General features: G+C 37.9%; 1 protein-coding gene across 2 annotated transcripts in view; it reads right to left on the reverse strand.

Annotated features, from left to right (window-relative positions):
- Positions 1 to 2774: 2774 nt before the first annotated feature.
- Positions 2775 to 14822, reverse strand: part of CLPX (caseinolytic mitochondrial matrix peptidase chaperone subunit X) — a 35769-nt gene continuing 23721 nt past the window's right edge. For both annotated transcript variants that reach the window (XM_065940496.1, XM_065940495.1), the window contains 4 exons: positions 9053 to 9352; positions 7187 to 7279; positions 5718 to 5824; positions 2775 to 4511 (listed from right to left, as the gene is read on the reverse strand). In XM_065940496.1, the coding sequence (XP_065796568.1) occupies positions 4421 to 4511; positions 5718 to 5824; positions 7187 to 7279; positions 9053 to 9352 (591 nt within the window). In that variant the 3' untranslated portion in view covers positions 2775 to 4420. The remainder of the gene's footprint in view (positions 4512 to 5717; positions 5825 to 7186; positions 7280 to 9052; positions 9353 to 14822) is intronic.

Raw genomic sequence — 14822 nt, forward strand, 5'->3', positions numbered from 1 at the left:
AAAAACAACCCAGTGATGTCTGGGTAGTAGCTCTTTTTCTCTTGCCATAGATGACATGGTAGCATGGATTGATTTCTGAACAGCTGCTGAGAACTTTCTGTACCATTCTACGTTCAGGTTCCATGCCTCAAAAACAGTACCTCCTCATATAAAGAAAATCCCCTTGCCATTTCCCGTGTCATCAATCTCTTGGGTTCTTCAGTTACTTCCTTTTCTCTGGACCCCAATCCATGACTAATGGGTCTTCATTAGCAAGCATGTGTTTCACAACGAGTTCAATGAAGTTGCCCCCTTGCAGATCTAGATCCAATTTCTTGCTGAGGGACCACTAAGTTGCTGAAGATCTATTTGGACTCCTCATCCACCTTCTCAAACCCATGGAAATCATGAACACACAGCCAGCAAAGGTACTTCCAAACCATTCATGGTGATAGCTGTAACCTCACACCAAGCAGTTTTTTATGTCTTGTAGATGTGACAGTCCTTCCAAAACTGTCCCAAAGTTGTTTCTGATTCACTGCCTGATGAAAAGTGTGACATAAATATTTCTTCAAAGTTGCTGTAAACCCCTGGCCCATAGACTGGATGAGCAATGTAGTGTTCAGTGGCAGATGCACTACTTTGACATTGGGGTGAAAATCACCCACAAATGGGAGGTGGCCTGGAGCACTGTTGTGTAGCAAAAGAATGAGTGGGACGTCCTTCTCCAAGCAACATTTCTCTACCTTTGGGATTAAATGGTATTAAAGCCACCTGGAAAACAGCCTGTGTAACCCAAGCTTTGGCATTACTCTTCCACATAACAGGAAGAGGGCCCTTGGCTATGGTTTCCAGCGTTCTCTGAATAATGAACTAAGACAGGCTTCGGCTTCATATGCCCGGAAGCAGTCACCAGAGTCAGCCTATCCTTTTCTACTTTATTGCTGGACAGCAACTTTCCCTCCTTACTGATATAAACTTTGGCCTGCCACCCTCTTCCAGTACAGTCCTGTCTCATCCACATTAAAAATCTGCTTGGTTAAATGTGCACCTTCAGCAATAATTTCCCAGTGTTTCAGGAAATTTCCAGGCAGCTACCATATCTGTAGCTGCTGCCTCACCACTCGCTTTTACATTGTGAAGGTTGGCTCCAGTCTTGAACCAATGATCTGTTTCTTCTTCAAGTCTTCATAAGGGCTTTTAACTTTCTCTTGAATCAGCATTAAGCTGAGCAGGACTTGACGCTGATGCTGTTTCTCCATCTCCTCCATCACTTTCCCACATTTGTTTGATATTGTAAACACTATTGGCACAGACTTCATGTTTCATGATCTCATTCTTGTTCTTTAGAATTGTGCCAGTGGTTGAACAGTTTACGTCATAACAATGAGTGACGTCTGCCATCTTTTCGCCTCCCTCTGCTCTCCCTCTGATTTTCACTTTTCTTTCTTTCCATCATTATCGTTTGGCACTTCACAGAAGAACCAGCTACTTTTACCGCTTTTATGCTTGCTTCCGCACATCCTGGGCTTGAATTAATATACTACTGTACTCTACACAGTGCTGAACATACACAAAAGCACCACCTGTACAAGATGCACACACGACAGTGTACACCAGACACATGAACTAAGTTATGTAACTGCACACGTGAACGCACGTTTACATTTTTGAATTTGCAGCTTGAAGGTTCACATGTTGAGGACTTACCGTATAACTGATTCACCTTGCTGTACGCCTGAAACTACACTGTAAATCAACTATACTCCAACTTCTTCTAAAAAAAGAATCATCAGATGGGAGGAGAGCAATGAGGTAGGAGATAGAGCAAGTGCTGGAGAAATGTTTGCAAGCAGATCTCTAGCTATGTCTCCTCCAATTTACTGCAGAACCTTCCCAACAATCTAAAACACATATCTAGTGATGTTCAATTCTCATGTTTAAAATCCTTTTAATAGCTCTCCACTACCTTCCGCATAAAATTACAACTTGACCTGGCATATTCTGTATTTTTAAAAAACGTTTGGAGCAGGTGATGGGCTCCCTTCATAATAACGTGGAGCAACTGAGTTTTGATAAAAGGGATTCTTCAGCTATAACTGGAGAGAAAGGTTAGGTGTAAAAGCAGATAGATTTGTAGATTTGATGGTGGGAAGAGCTCCATCTTGTGACGGTTCCTCAATGAAAGGCCAAGTGAGATGGAGAGGGGAGAGAATGTGTTAAACAGTCATCTCAGAGGAGTGACATGCAGTCACACATGTTGGCTACTTCTCAACTCCTCAAGCTCCCTGGTTGGTTCACATTTCCGAGATTTTAATTTTTATGATTCCTCTCTGGAAAATTCCTACTTGTTTTTCCAGATTTTCCAGAAAGGAATATCAAAATTAAAATCTCTGAAATGTGAAACTAGGGAGCTTTAGGAGTTGAGAAATAGGCAACAAGTATGACTTCATGTTACTCCTCTGAGATTACCGTGCAGTATATTCACAGCTGGTACCTACCTCACTTCCATTATTATAACACACTGACGTTCGCATTTGCTTTCCCTAATAGACTAAGCTTCTTTGAAAGCTTGGCCTGTACTCCTAGTGTGGGGCCCATGCAGGATCACATTTAATGGTAAACATTAATCAATGTTTAATATAAACAGACTTTTTGTTGGTAGAATCCACAACTAGGAGAATTAGAGGAATGTGAAAGTGTCAAGGGTTAACCAGGCTCTAGAATAAACCAGCTTGTGAGACCTGTGTCCTTCTTAAAATGGCACTGCAGTATGGACACACCACCACAAGGGCTTTCATTTAATCCTTTTGTTTTATTCAAATGCCAAAACAAGTTTCAAGATACAAATCGCAGTTGTGTTTAATTTAAAAACATCAATTATGCTTTGTTAACAACTTTCAAAACCAAATATAAGTTGCTATGACTGAAACGTCTCCCAGTCATTTCTGGAGGACTAACTTTAATACATTTAGTAGCTACTCCAATTTCCACTCTACAAAGAGGAAAACGATGAGCCTGTAAGAAAAGGATAATGAACAGTTATGATATGAAACCCTTCCTGAGAAGAACGTTAACCATTACTAGGGAGACCAAGGATACTAGTTTCTGTTCCATACTATTGCAACCAGGCTTAAACACTTTGCAGAAGTGCATTTCTGGTCCTACCCCAGTCATAAATAGATATCTCTTATTATATAATAGAAAACCCAACTCCATCAACAAGATTTAGAACTTGCTAGTAGTGTAAGGTTCTTTCCCTAAGAAAAGGGGGTAGCGTGCAGTTAAAAGGAAAACTCAAGAGTTTACAAACCAAAAATTGAAAACAAATGTTTAAAGTTACTCTGATTTAAACAATTTCCAATAAGGCTGAACTGAAGGAACAGTATAGAAACTTGTATCAATACAGCGGGAAAGAAAAAAATTTAAAAGGTATTCAAGTATTTTAATATTTATGGCATCAAATGAAATAATTTTCATTAAGCCCCCCAAACCTCCCCCACTGTTTCTATATAATGAAAGTTAATAACTTATATTTTAGTATGAACACATTCACTTCTGCTGATAGTAAAGCATAGATTTTCTTTAATGTTTCGTGAAACCAAAGAATTAGACAAATATTCAGCACCAGAAAACAAAAAACTAGTATTTTAGGTAAGTGTACAATATTAGGATATTTTATTTAGTTCAGCACATGGCTGTTATGACTGATGCTGCATGCTACTTTTAGAATTAGATGTAGTCTTTTTCTAAAGATTTAAGGCAGACTTTTAATTTCATCTGCTCACTCATGGTACTAAAATGGATCAAAGACAGCAAGTAAATCAGACAAGTTAGCAGGAGAATGGTCTTTCCTTATAGAACCAACGGGAAGTCACTGTCATGCGTCAGTGGTCAAGACTAAGAACACAGCTAAACAAATCATCAAAGCATGGCTCTTCAGGGCACTTTCTCCATGAAATCTTTAACAACTTGGAAACTCCTGTTCCAATTTTTAAGATGAATAAAATTCTAACGTTTTTCAGGAAACAAACATGAGTAGACAAAGTTAAGCTAAAGAATGGAATCCCAACTTCAATTTTAAAGAATTTATTTTCCCATTTGTAGAGTAACATTATTGTAAAATCCACAGTTATTGCAACACCTGCATTGCTTAAAAGAACTCCTAAGATTTTTTTTTAAGTATATTTTTTAAAAACCGAAACAAAATAATGTACATATTCTCTCGGAACATTGTGTCATTAAAGTCCAGGTAATATCAGTCTGTATAAATCAATGTGATGTTACATAATATACATGATCTGATTTTTATCCTAAAAGCTTCTGACCATGTATATGATATCCAAGATAGATCCAATGCTTTTAATGTCAGACTGTAGAGACAGTTATGATCCTAAACAAAAGAAGGACAACTTTATATACACAACAGAAGTCTGACAGTTTAGCTGTTTGCAGCATCTGCTTGACGAGGCCATCCTTCTTCTTCAACTCCAGAGTCATACTCCTCTTCAGAGGATTCTTTGGTTGGAGCCCTATAATGAAAAGTCATCAGTGTTTTTCTGTTTTTAATAAGAATTAGGGGTAAATACAACTTCTCAAAAAATAAATATTAATCCACCCAGCTAGAAAAGCTGCACAAAGGAAAATATAAGAGCACTTCTAATATTAAGATTGCTTAGTGGTAAAATATGAGAAACATTTCAAGCACACAGCCAAAAACTATAAGTAATTTCCCAAACAATTTTTTTTAACTGAAACAAATCAACAACCAGGCTTCAACAGTGAAGGCCTTTTCTCCAGCAAAAGAAGTAGAATCTATTAACTAAAATAACTTGACATTTAGTATATGTCAATGGAAAGAAGTTGAAAGCTTCTGATCAAACCAATATGACTCAAATTAGCCAAAATTATGATTAGACCACAGTTCTTTTGTATATTAATAGTAAACAATAAAATGAGAGACTATACCTCTTTAAGGTAAAGGTTGTTCAAAACCAATCAACTGCCTCATAAGTTACCTTAGAAGATAAGCATAAAATGTAACATATCTTGTGACAGAAGCCTATTTTTTGTGTAGGTAACACTCATGTCAAGCACTGTTTAATAAATATTTATTGAATAGACTGGGGTCAGTAAACTATAGCCTGCAGGCCAAATAAAGTCTGTCATTTGTAAATATTTATAAATATTTATCTGAACACAGACATGGATCATTCATTTATGGACTGGAACTATCATGCTGTAAGGGCAGAGTAGCTACAATACAAACTGTACGGCCCTGAAGTGTTAAAATGGCCCTGTACTGTACAGTTTACTGACCCCTAGAATAGTTAAATAAAAGCAGTGAATATATGTCAAATTTGTCAACTGATAAGACACAACTAAGAGGAAAATTATGTCAACAAAGTTTTGGTCTTATGAAAGACATGAAACAAGTAATAAATAAATTACAGAATTAGAAGCAAAGTTCATTTAAACCTTTTCATTTAGATTACGTCTTTTTTGATACTTCTTTTAGGAGAAAAAAGTGGAGGTTAGTTTTGAAGATCAATTTCCAAGAAGACTCAAAGTATCATTTTATAAACCAAAATTAGAAAATTTTTCTACAGAATATTTGAGATAACTGATTCCTTTATGAATATAAAGATTTTCACACAACTGTATGATAGACTGATAAACCATAGCAATAAAGAATGATCTTAAGTTTTAGACCTGTCTAGTTTGACAATACACTTTACCGGATGTATCCTGGTTCCTTCTTTCCTTCTACTACTTCTTTGTCAACCTCCACACATACAATATCAGAATTAGGGACTTCGAACATTGGTTCTAGTAACAGCTTTTCCTAAAGAGTAAAAAAGTAATGAATTACATGGAAAACTGAGGTTACACACAAAATACTTGTATTCTATAGGTTATCAATCAAATTCATCAACTCAACAAATATGGAGTCCCTATGATGCATCAGGAACTGAATTTTGAAAAGTCAATGTAAAAGCTTTCATATTCTTCATTTTAAAACAGCTTCTAACTAAATTCGGACAGAAGTCATTCTATAAGGGAAAGCTTCTTGTCTGCAGTTCTGCGTACTTAGGTCACCTTGCACCTACAAAGATTGTACTTTCATTTTGCATGTGATCAGATGCTACTCAAGAAGCATTTCTGACATATTTTATCACCAAAGGAGGTCAACTGGTAGCCCTTAATTCGAAAATGACTTAATCTTAAATCATCTATACCAAGTTATGACTTCAAATATGCATTTGTCTCAACTGCTGCAGTAGATCTAAAGTAATTTACTAAAGAAAACTAGTTTTACCTATGGGTAACAGCTGGATTATGTCCCATCTTAAGGAAAATACTGGTTGAATACACCAAATTTTCTAAAAATGTCAACTATATTACCTTTTCTTCTAGTTTACATGTTTATAATCTGTCACAGCACCTGAAGTTGACGCCTTCATTAAAAGTATTATCTCAAATTGTGACAGATGTGTAGTTCTGCTCAAAAAGTCCTACTTAGATGAGAGAAGTAATACTCAGCAGTGAAATCCTCAGAGAACAGACCATGCGCTTGCTTTTGCGGCATGCAGGGAAACAGTAACCCACTGTACAGCCACATCAGGGACGGGAAAGACCCTTAAGAAAGAGGGTGGCTGAAAAGTAGGATAGGCCTCCAGGACTTGTAACAAAATTAAAATAGTGAGTTCATACTATACTGAAGAATTTAGAAATAAAATGTTATAATATCTACAACTTAATTTCAAACATAAAACAACAATGAGAATTTCAATGGTTCTGAGGGGCCACTCTGGAGCTTAGTCAAAACGCTTGTGTAGGGTTTTCTAAAAACCTCCTTCCCATGATCCTGATTTCCTCTATTTCGTTAATCACATTCAGTGTACGTCCTTTGCTGCAAACACCTTGAAGTCCCATTTTAGAAAGAAGAGGGACTTCCCTGGCAGCCCAGTGCTTCCACTGGAAGGGTTCAAACCCTGACTGGGAAACAAAGATTCTGCATGCTGCACAGTGTGGTCAAAATATACAAGAAAAAAAAAAATCACAAAAAAAAAAAAAAAAAAAAAAATCACAAAAAATATTAGACCAAATTTCTGGATATATTTCCAAAGGAAAAACATGGAGGTTTAATATTCTCAAAATTCAGACCAAGAAACAATCTAGTTTTTGTAAATTTAGGCCAACTTACCATAATGGACCGGAGGCCTCGTGCACCTGTTTTTCGTTCTAGTGCCAATCTGGCTATAGCTTTTAAAGCATCTTCAGTAACATTCAGTTCACACTACAAATACATTCAAAAGAAAGAACTCACATAATATTTGATGATGATATTTTCCTAATAAAACCATGCAGTATTTGATCTATTAACTATTACTACCTATCACCATTATTGGTCTTTTTTATAATAAGAGACAAATGTCCTGACTTTACAGGTAAAGAAATGTTCCAGAGAGTTAAGTACACTGATTCACTAATACTTTTTAAACACAGAATCTTGTGTCTTGACTGATCCTATCTCCTTTCAGACTAAAGTATTTTTAGATTGTAACTTAAACTTCTGAAAAAATACTCATTTTAAAAAGTGTTACTAACCCTCTCATGTCATGGAACAAAGGTACAATTTTAAGACAAGTCTCTCTGAATTACCACAAATATAAAAAATTACTGAGAATTTAATATACCTCCCCATAAAAAATAAGATCTTAGTACTAAAAAACTTTTGGTTATTAATTTCTACCACCAGAAAATGTAAAATTCACACAATGTAATTATCTCTCATGATGCTTTATAATCTTGCTTTCAAAAAGCACTTGTTTCTATGAATTAGCTTATGAGACAGTTAACAGCATGAATCAAAGTTTGTCCTTAGTTCCTGAAGAGGTTTTCTAGATTAACATGGATTTTCTAGGATTTTATTCAACATTTATTGAACCCAGGTGTGTCTAAATATTAGAAACTGAATGATGAATCAGACACCACCTTTACCCTCAAGAAACTTCAGTGTATCAGACGGAGGCAAATTAGCAAAACAGCATTTACAGCATAGTGTTTGCACATGGTGCTAAGAGAACAATAAAAGTGGGGACATCTACATAAGGCTAGGGAACCACCGAAGCATTTTTAAGGAGGAAAGTAAAATAATTTAGCTTTGGGTTTATTCATTCAATAAATATTTATTAAGCACTTAATATCTATTTGTTGAACACTATGTTCAATAATTTTAAAAAGATCCATTCTGGAAGTAAAGTGGGAGATAGTGTTTTGGTGGTGGTGGTCAGAGACAGACTTTAGGTAGGGAGCAAATGCAGGGGTCAAGGTGAAGAATGATAAGGGAGACTGACTTGAGGTAGAAAGAGCAGCAGTGGAGATAAGGAGACTAATGTTTTGTGACACTAAGTTCATAAAACCCAAACATTTGCTATCTGATTGGATATACGGCTCCAAGTGTCTAACTGCAGAGAAGTAGATGTGACAGCTAACTTTAGGAAAAAATATACCTAGCATGTCATAATGAAAGGATTTAGAATATCAAGGCTGAAAAGACAATTCTGTGTGCCTAGCTTGAGGGGTTAGTGGTAGGCTGCTAGCATAACTTCTCTCAATATCTATCCTTACGCTTCAAGCTACAGTGCTGACTTTAAGAAAAAACTTAAGCCAACTCATAAGTGTGTAACACAATACAACGGGCCTTCCCTGATTCCTAGATCCATATTTAGTGAGTAATAGGCTGGCCTGTTTCTCTCAACAGAATCTGCCTGCCAATGCAGGAGACACAGGCTCAATTCTTAGGCTGGGAAGATTCCCTGGAGAAGGAAATGGCAACCCACTTCAGCATTCTTGCCTGGAAAATTCCATGGACAAAGGAGCCTGGCAGGCTACAGTCCATGGTGTGGCTAAGAGTCAGATACGACTGAGCAACTGAGTGCTCACACACAGGCTGGTATTCCAGATGAGAAGTACTGATTTTTAACTTGTTAGGCTAACATATGAAGAGTTTAGGCTAACATATAGCAAAAATATATATATAAGTAAGTATAAAAAATAAAGATCTAACCTTATCCATGCTGAATAAGGCTTGGTACTGAGGGATGACAGCATTACGTGGCTCAGTTAGTATTTGTACAAGTGTTTTCTCATCTAGGCTATGCAGAGGAACTACCACGGGCAACCGTCCCACAAACTCAGGAATCATGCCAAACTCAATGAGATCTCTGGCTTCCACATGACGTAATAAGCGATCTTTTTCTTCAATGTCTTGGTGAGTATTTGATTCTCCACTTCGATTGGCAAGGTCGGCAGCAGCTGCAGCCCTTCTACCTTTTCCCAGATTAGATGGTGTTCCAAATCCAAGATACTGCCAAAGAAAACACAGGTATTACAAATAACAGAATGAAGCTGCATGGTGTTCAGCATGTTGCATGCATATCTCACATGATCTTTGCAACAGAAGAAAGTATTATCATTTATATTTTACAATGAATAAAAAAGGCTTAGAGAGGTTAAGTACTTCGACCAAGCTCTCATTTCCGCTAGTGGTTAACAGCCAGGGTTCAAACTTAGAGGTCTATCTGCCTTCAGAACTGAGAACCCAACCAACTCTCAGAAGAATGAATTCTAGTAAAAATAGGTAAGAGCTGTGAAGGGAAGTTCCTTAGAACTCAGATTATGATATTGAAGGACATTTCCCAGACCTCTAGACTAGTGTAACTTCCAAAATGTGCAAGAAAGTAGAGACAGTAGTAATTATTTTGTAACCAAAGTCAATTCTGTAATACTCTAAACAGGAGTAAGGCCTATGGAACAAGCAGCCTTACAAGTAAATTATCCACAACTGTCTTAAGTCATTGATAAGCATTCTATTAAAATCATGATTTGGGGTTGCATACTATCAGATTATACGATGAGTTAGAACACTGTATGAGTTAGATTTTAAAAAAAGAGCATGTTAAGGATGACATCACACAAAATGGTAACTTTGTTGCAAAAGGCTCTGTATCTAAGATGTGTGGACCTTGCTTTACTCAGTATAAAGAACTATACTTCAGGTAAATCATAAAGTTTGATTTTGATATGTCATACAAGTTTCGTCAAAAGTACAAGAGAAAAAAAAAAGTACAGAAGTACATGATATATGAGAAAACAGTCTAAGTTAAAAATTCATTCTAAATACTCTAAGCTATGTATATAGACAGTGACTCTATCAGAAAGCAAAATACTTTGCATTCAATAATGTAAACATTAAAAAAGAATTTTTAGGATGTACCTTTTCTTTTTTAAAAAAATTATTTTTAATTGAAGGATAACTGCTTTACAGTATTCTGTTGGCTTCTACCAAACATCAACATGAATCAGTCATAGGTTTACCCATGTCCCCTCCCACTTGAACATCCCTCCCACCTCCCTCCCCACCCCACCAGGTTTACCAAGCCCCAGTATGAGCTCCCTGAATCACAAAGCAAATTCCCACTGGCTACATACATGGTAATGTAAGTTTCCATGTATGCTCTCCATACATCCCACCCTCTCCTTCCTCCCGCTCCAGCCGTGTCCATAAGTCTGTCCTCAGTTAGGTGTCTCCACTTCTGCTCTGCAGGCTTGCTGTTGTTCAGTCGCCAAGTCACGTCCAACTCTTTACAACCCCGTGGACTGCAGCATGCCAGGCTTCCCTGTCCCTCACCATCTCCTGGAGCTTGCCCAAGTTCATGTCCATTGAATCAGTGATGGCAACCAACCATCTCATCCTCTGTCGCTCTCTTCTCCTTCTGCCTTCAATCTTTCCCAATGTCAGGGTCTTTTTCAATGAGTCTGCTGTTCGCATCAGGTGGCCAAAACACTGGAGCTTCAGCTTCAGCATCAGTCCTTTTTCCAACAAATATTCAGGGTTAATTTCCTTTAGGATTGACTGGTTTGATCTTGTTGTCCAAGGGACTCTCAAGAGTCTTCTCCAACACCACAATTCGAAGGCATCAATTCATCCACACTCAGCCTTCTTTATGGCCCAACTCCCACATCTGTACATGACTACTGAAAAAATCATAGCTTTGACTACACAGAACTTGTTGGCAAAGTGATGTTTCTGCTTTTTAATATGCTGTCTAGGTTGGTCATAGCTTTTCTTCCAAGGAGCAATTATCCTTTAATTTTGTGGCTACAGTCACCATTTGCAGTGATTTTGGAGCCCAAGAAAATAAACTCTCTGTTTTCATTGTTTCCCCATCTATTTGCCATGAAGTGATGAGACCGGAGTTTTTTTAATACTGAGTTTTAAGCCAGTTTTTTCACTCCCCTCCTTCACTCACATCAAGAGGTTCTTTAGTTCCTCTTCACTTTCGGCCATTAGAGTGGTATCATCCAACATATCTGAAGTTATTAATATCTTGATTCCAGCTTGTTAACTCATCCAGCCCGGCATTTCACATGATATACTCTGCGTGTAAGTTAAATAAACAGGGTGACAACAAACAGCATTGTCATACTTCTTTTTCAACCAGTCAGTTCTTCCAGACAAGGTTCTAACTGTTGCATACAGGTTTCTCAGGAGACAGGTAAGATGGTTCAGTATTTCCATCTCTTTAAGAGTTTTCCACAGTTTGTTATGATCCACACAGTCAAAGGCTTTAGCGTAGTCAATGAAACAGAGGCAAATGTTTTTCTGGAATTCCCTTGCTTTTATGATCCAGTGAATGCTGGCAATTTGACCTCTGGTTTCTCTGCCTTTTCTAAATCCAGCTTGAAGATCTAGAAGTTCTCAGTTCATGTAATGCTGAAGCCCAGCATGCAGGATTTTGAGCATGACCTTACTAGCATGGGAGATGTGTGCAACTGTCTGGTGGTTTAACATTCTTTAGTACTGCCCTTCTTGGGAACTGGGATGAGGATGGACCTTTTCCAGTCCTGTGACCAAGGATGAGTTTTCCAAATGTGCTGACATATTGAGTAAAGCACTTCAAGAGCACCATCTTTTAGGATTTTAAATAGCTCTGCTGGAATTTCATCACCTCCACTAGCTTTATTGGCAGCAGTGCTTCATAAGGCCCACTTGACTTCACACTCCAGGATGTCTGGCTCTGAGTGAGTGACCACACCAACACCATCATGGTTATCCAGGTCATTAAGATCTTTTCTGTACAGTTCTTATATGTATTCTTTCCATCTCTTCTTGAATTCTTCTGCTTCTATTAGATCTTTACCTGTTTCTGTCCTTTATTGTGCCTATCTTTGGATGAAATGTTCCTCTGATACTTCCAATTTTCTTAAGGAGATCTCTAGTCTTTCCCCTTCTGCTGTTTTTCCTCTATTTCTTTGCACTGTTCATTGAAGAAGGCCTTCTTGTCTCTCTTTGTTATTTTCTAGAACTCTGCATTTAGTTGGATGTACCTTTCCCTTTCTCCCTTGCTTTTTGCATCTCTTCTTTCTTCAGCTATTTGTAAAGCCTCCTCAGACAACCACTTAGCTTTCTTGCTTTTCTTTTTCTTTGGGATGGTTTTGTTCAATCTCCTGAACAATATTACCAAGCTCTGTCCATAGTTCCTCAGCCACTCTAGTTTACTAGATCTAATCCCTTGAATCTATGCATCACCTCCACTGTTATTCATAGGAGATTTAAGTTGTACCTGACTGGCCTGTTGGTTTTACCCTCTTTCTTTAGGTTAAGCTTGAATTTTGCAGAGAAGCTAACAATCTGAGCCATAGTCAGCTCCAAGTCTTGTTTTTGCTGACTGTATACAGCTTCACCATCTTCGGTTACAAAGAATGTAATCAATCTGATCTTGGTATTGACCATTTGGTGATGTCCATGGGTAAGGTTTATATATATTATAAATATATATATATTGACATTTATTAATAAGCATTATTATAAAACACTGGGGATATAAACCTGAAGACATTTCTTATCCTAACTTAAAGGTGTTTATTTATAGTGAGAACACATAAAAATATATATATTTTTTAATTTTTTATTTTGTATTGGGGTAGCCGGTTATCTGTGTTGTGATAGTTTAAGGGGAACAGCAAAGGGAGTCGGCCATACATATATATGTATCCATTCTTCCCCAAGCTCCCCTCACATCCAGGCTGGCACATAACACTGAACAGAGTTCTGTGTGCTATACAGTAGGGTCTTGTTGGTTATCCATTCTAAATATAGCAGTGTGTACATGTCCACCCAGATGACACGCAGATGACACCACCCTTATGGCAGAAAGTGAAGAACTAAAGAGCCTCTTGATGAAAGTGAAAGAGGAGAGTGAAAAAGTTGGCTTAAAACTCAACAAGCAAAAAACAAAGATCATGGCAATAAGTCCCATCACTTCATGGCAAATACATGGAGAAACAATGGAAACAGTGAGAGACTTTATTTTTCTTGGTCTCTAAGATCACTGCAGATGGTGACTGCAGCCATGATATTAAAAGATACTTGCTCCTTGGAAGAAAAGCTATGACCAACCTAGACAGCACATTAAAAAGCAGAGACTACTTTGCCAACAAAGGTCCGTCTAGTTAAAGCTATGGTTTTTCCAGTAGTCATGTATGGATGTGAGAGTTGGACTATAAAGAAAGCTAAGCGGTGAAGAATTGATTCTTTTGAACTGTGGTACTGGATAAGACTCTTGACAGTCCCTTGAACTGTAAGGAGATCAAACCAGTCAATCCTAAAGGAAATCAGTCCTGAATATTCATTGGAAGGACTGATGCTGAAGCTGAAACTCCAATACTTTGACCACCTGATGCAAAGAACTCACTCACTGGAAAAGACCCTGATGCTGGGAAAGTTTGAAGGCAGGAGGAGAAGGGGACAATAGAGGATGGGATGGTTGGATGGTATCACTGGCTCGATGGCCATGAGTTTGAGCAAGCTCCGGGAGTTGATGATAGACAGGGAAGCCTGGCATGCTTCAGTCCATGGGATCGCAAAGAGTTAGACACAACTGAGCAACTGAACTGAACATGTCCATCCCAAACTCCCTAACTATTCCTTACCCCCATCCTCCCCGCCGGTTCGTTCTCTAAGTGTGAGAACACAAGAAGACATTAAAGCATCATAACTGCAATGAAGGACAACTGTAGGAAACCTTAGCAGTGGAAAGGAAGAAAAGAGGCACAATCTGGGAAGGGAGGGTAGGAAGTGACCAAGAAGGTCCTCACAAAGGAAGTGACTCATCATTTAACAGAATCTTAAAGAATGAACATGTATCTGCCAACTGAACTGAGGTAGGGGAAAACATGAGCAAAGGCAATAGGAGTAAAACTTAGGACTGCAAGCATTTTCATATGGTTAGGATATAGGTTTATTATTTAATACTGTAAGCCTGGCTTTCAATGAGGTTTGATAAAAACAATAGCCAAATGGAAGTGTTCAATCCTTCATAAAATCACTGTTAAAGACTCTCATATCACTGTCTTCTTTTCATAAAAATCTATCCTTTAAAATCTTTGTCTCTCATGAAGAGATTATACCCTTCCTCTTTCAGGGAATGAAAACTAGCTCATGATTTCTCCCCAATTTCATTAAGAAGTTCAAAGATAGACAAAGTGAAAGTGAAAGTGAAGTTGCTCAGTCGTGTCCAACTCTTTGCGACCCCATGAACTGTAGCCTACCAGGTTCCTCCGTCCATGGGATTTTCCAGGCAAGAGTACTGGAGTGGGTTGCCATTTCCTTCTCCAGGAGATCTTCCCGACCCAGGGCTTGAACCCGGGTCAATCCCCCACATTGTAGGCAGACACTTTATACTCTCTGAGCCACCAGGGAAGTCCATAACAGTGACTTAATTTCCACTAAGTTGAAATGACAAAACCTTCTATCCGTTTCTGATCTCTTTACT

Source organism: Muntiacus reevesi, chromosome 7 (genome assembly GCF_963930625.1).
Source record: "Muntiacus reevesi chromosome 7, mMunRee1.1, whole genome shotgun sequence".
In the NCBI taxonomy this organism is placed as follows: domain Eukaryota; kingdom Metazoa; phylum Chordata; class Mammalia; order Artiodactyla; family Cervidae; genus Muntiacus; species Muntiacus reevesi.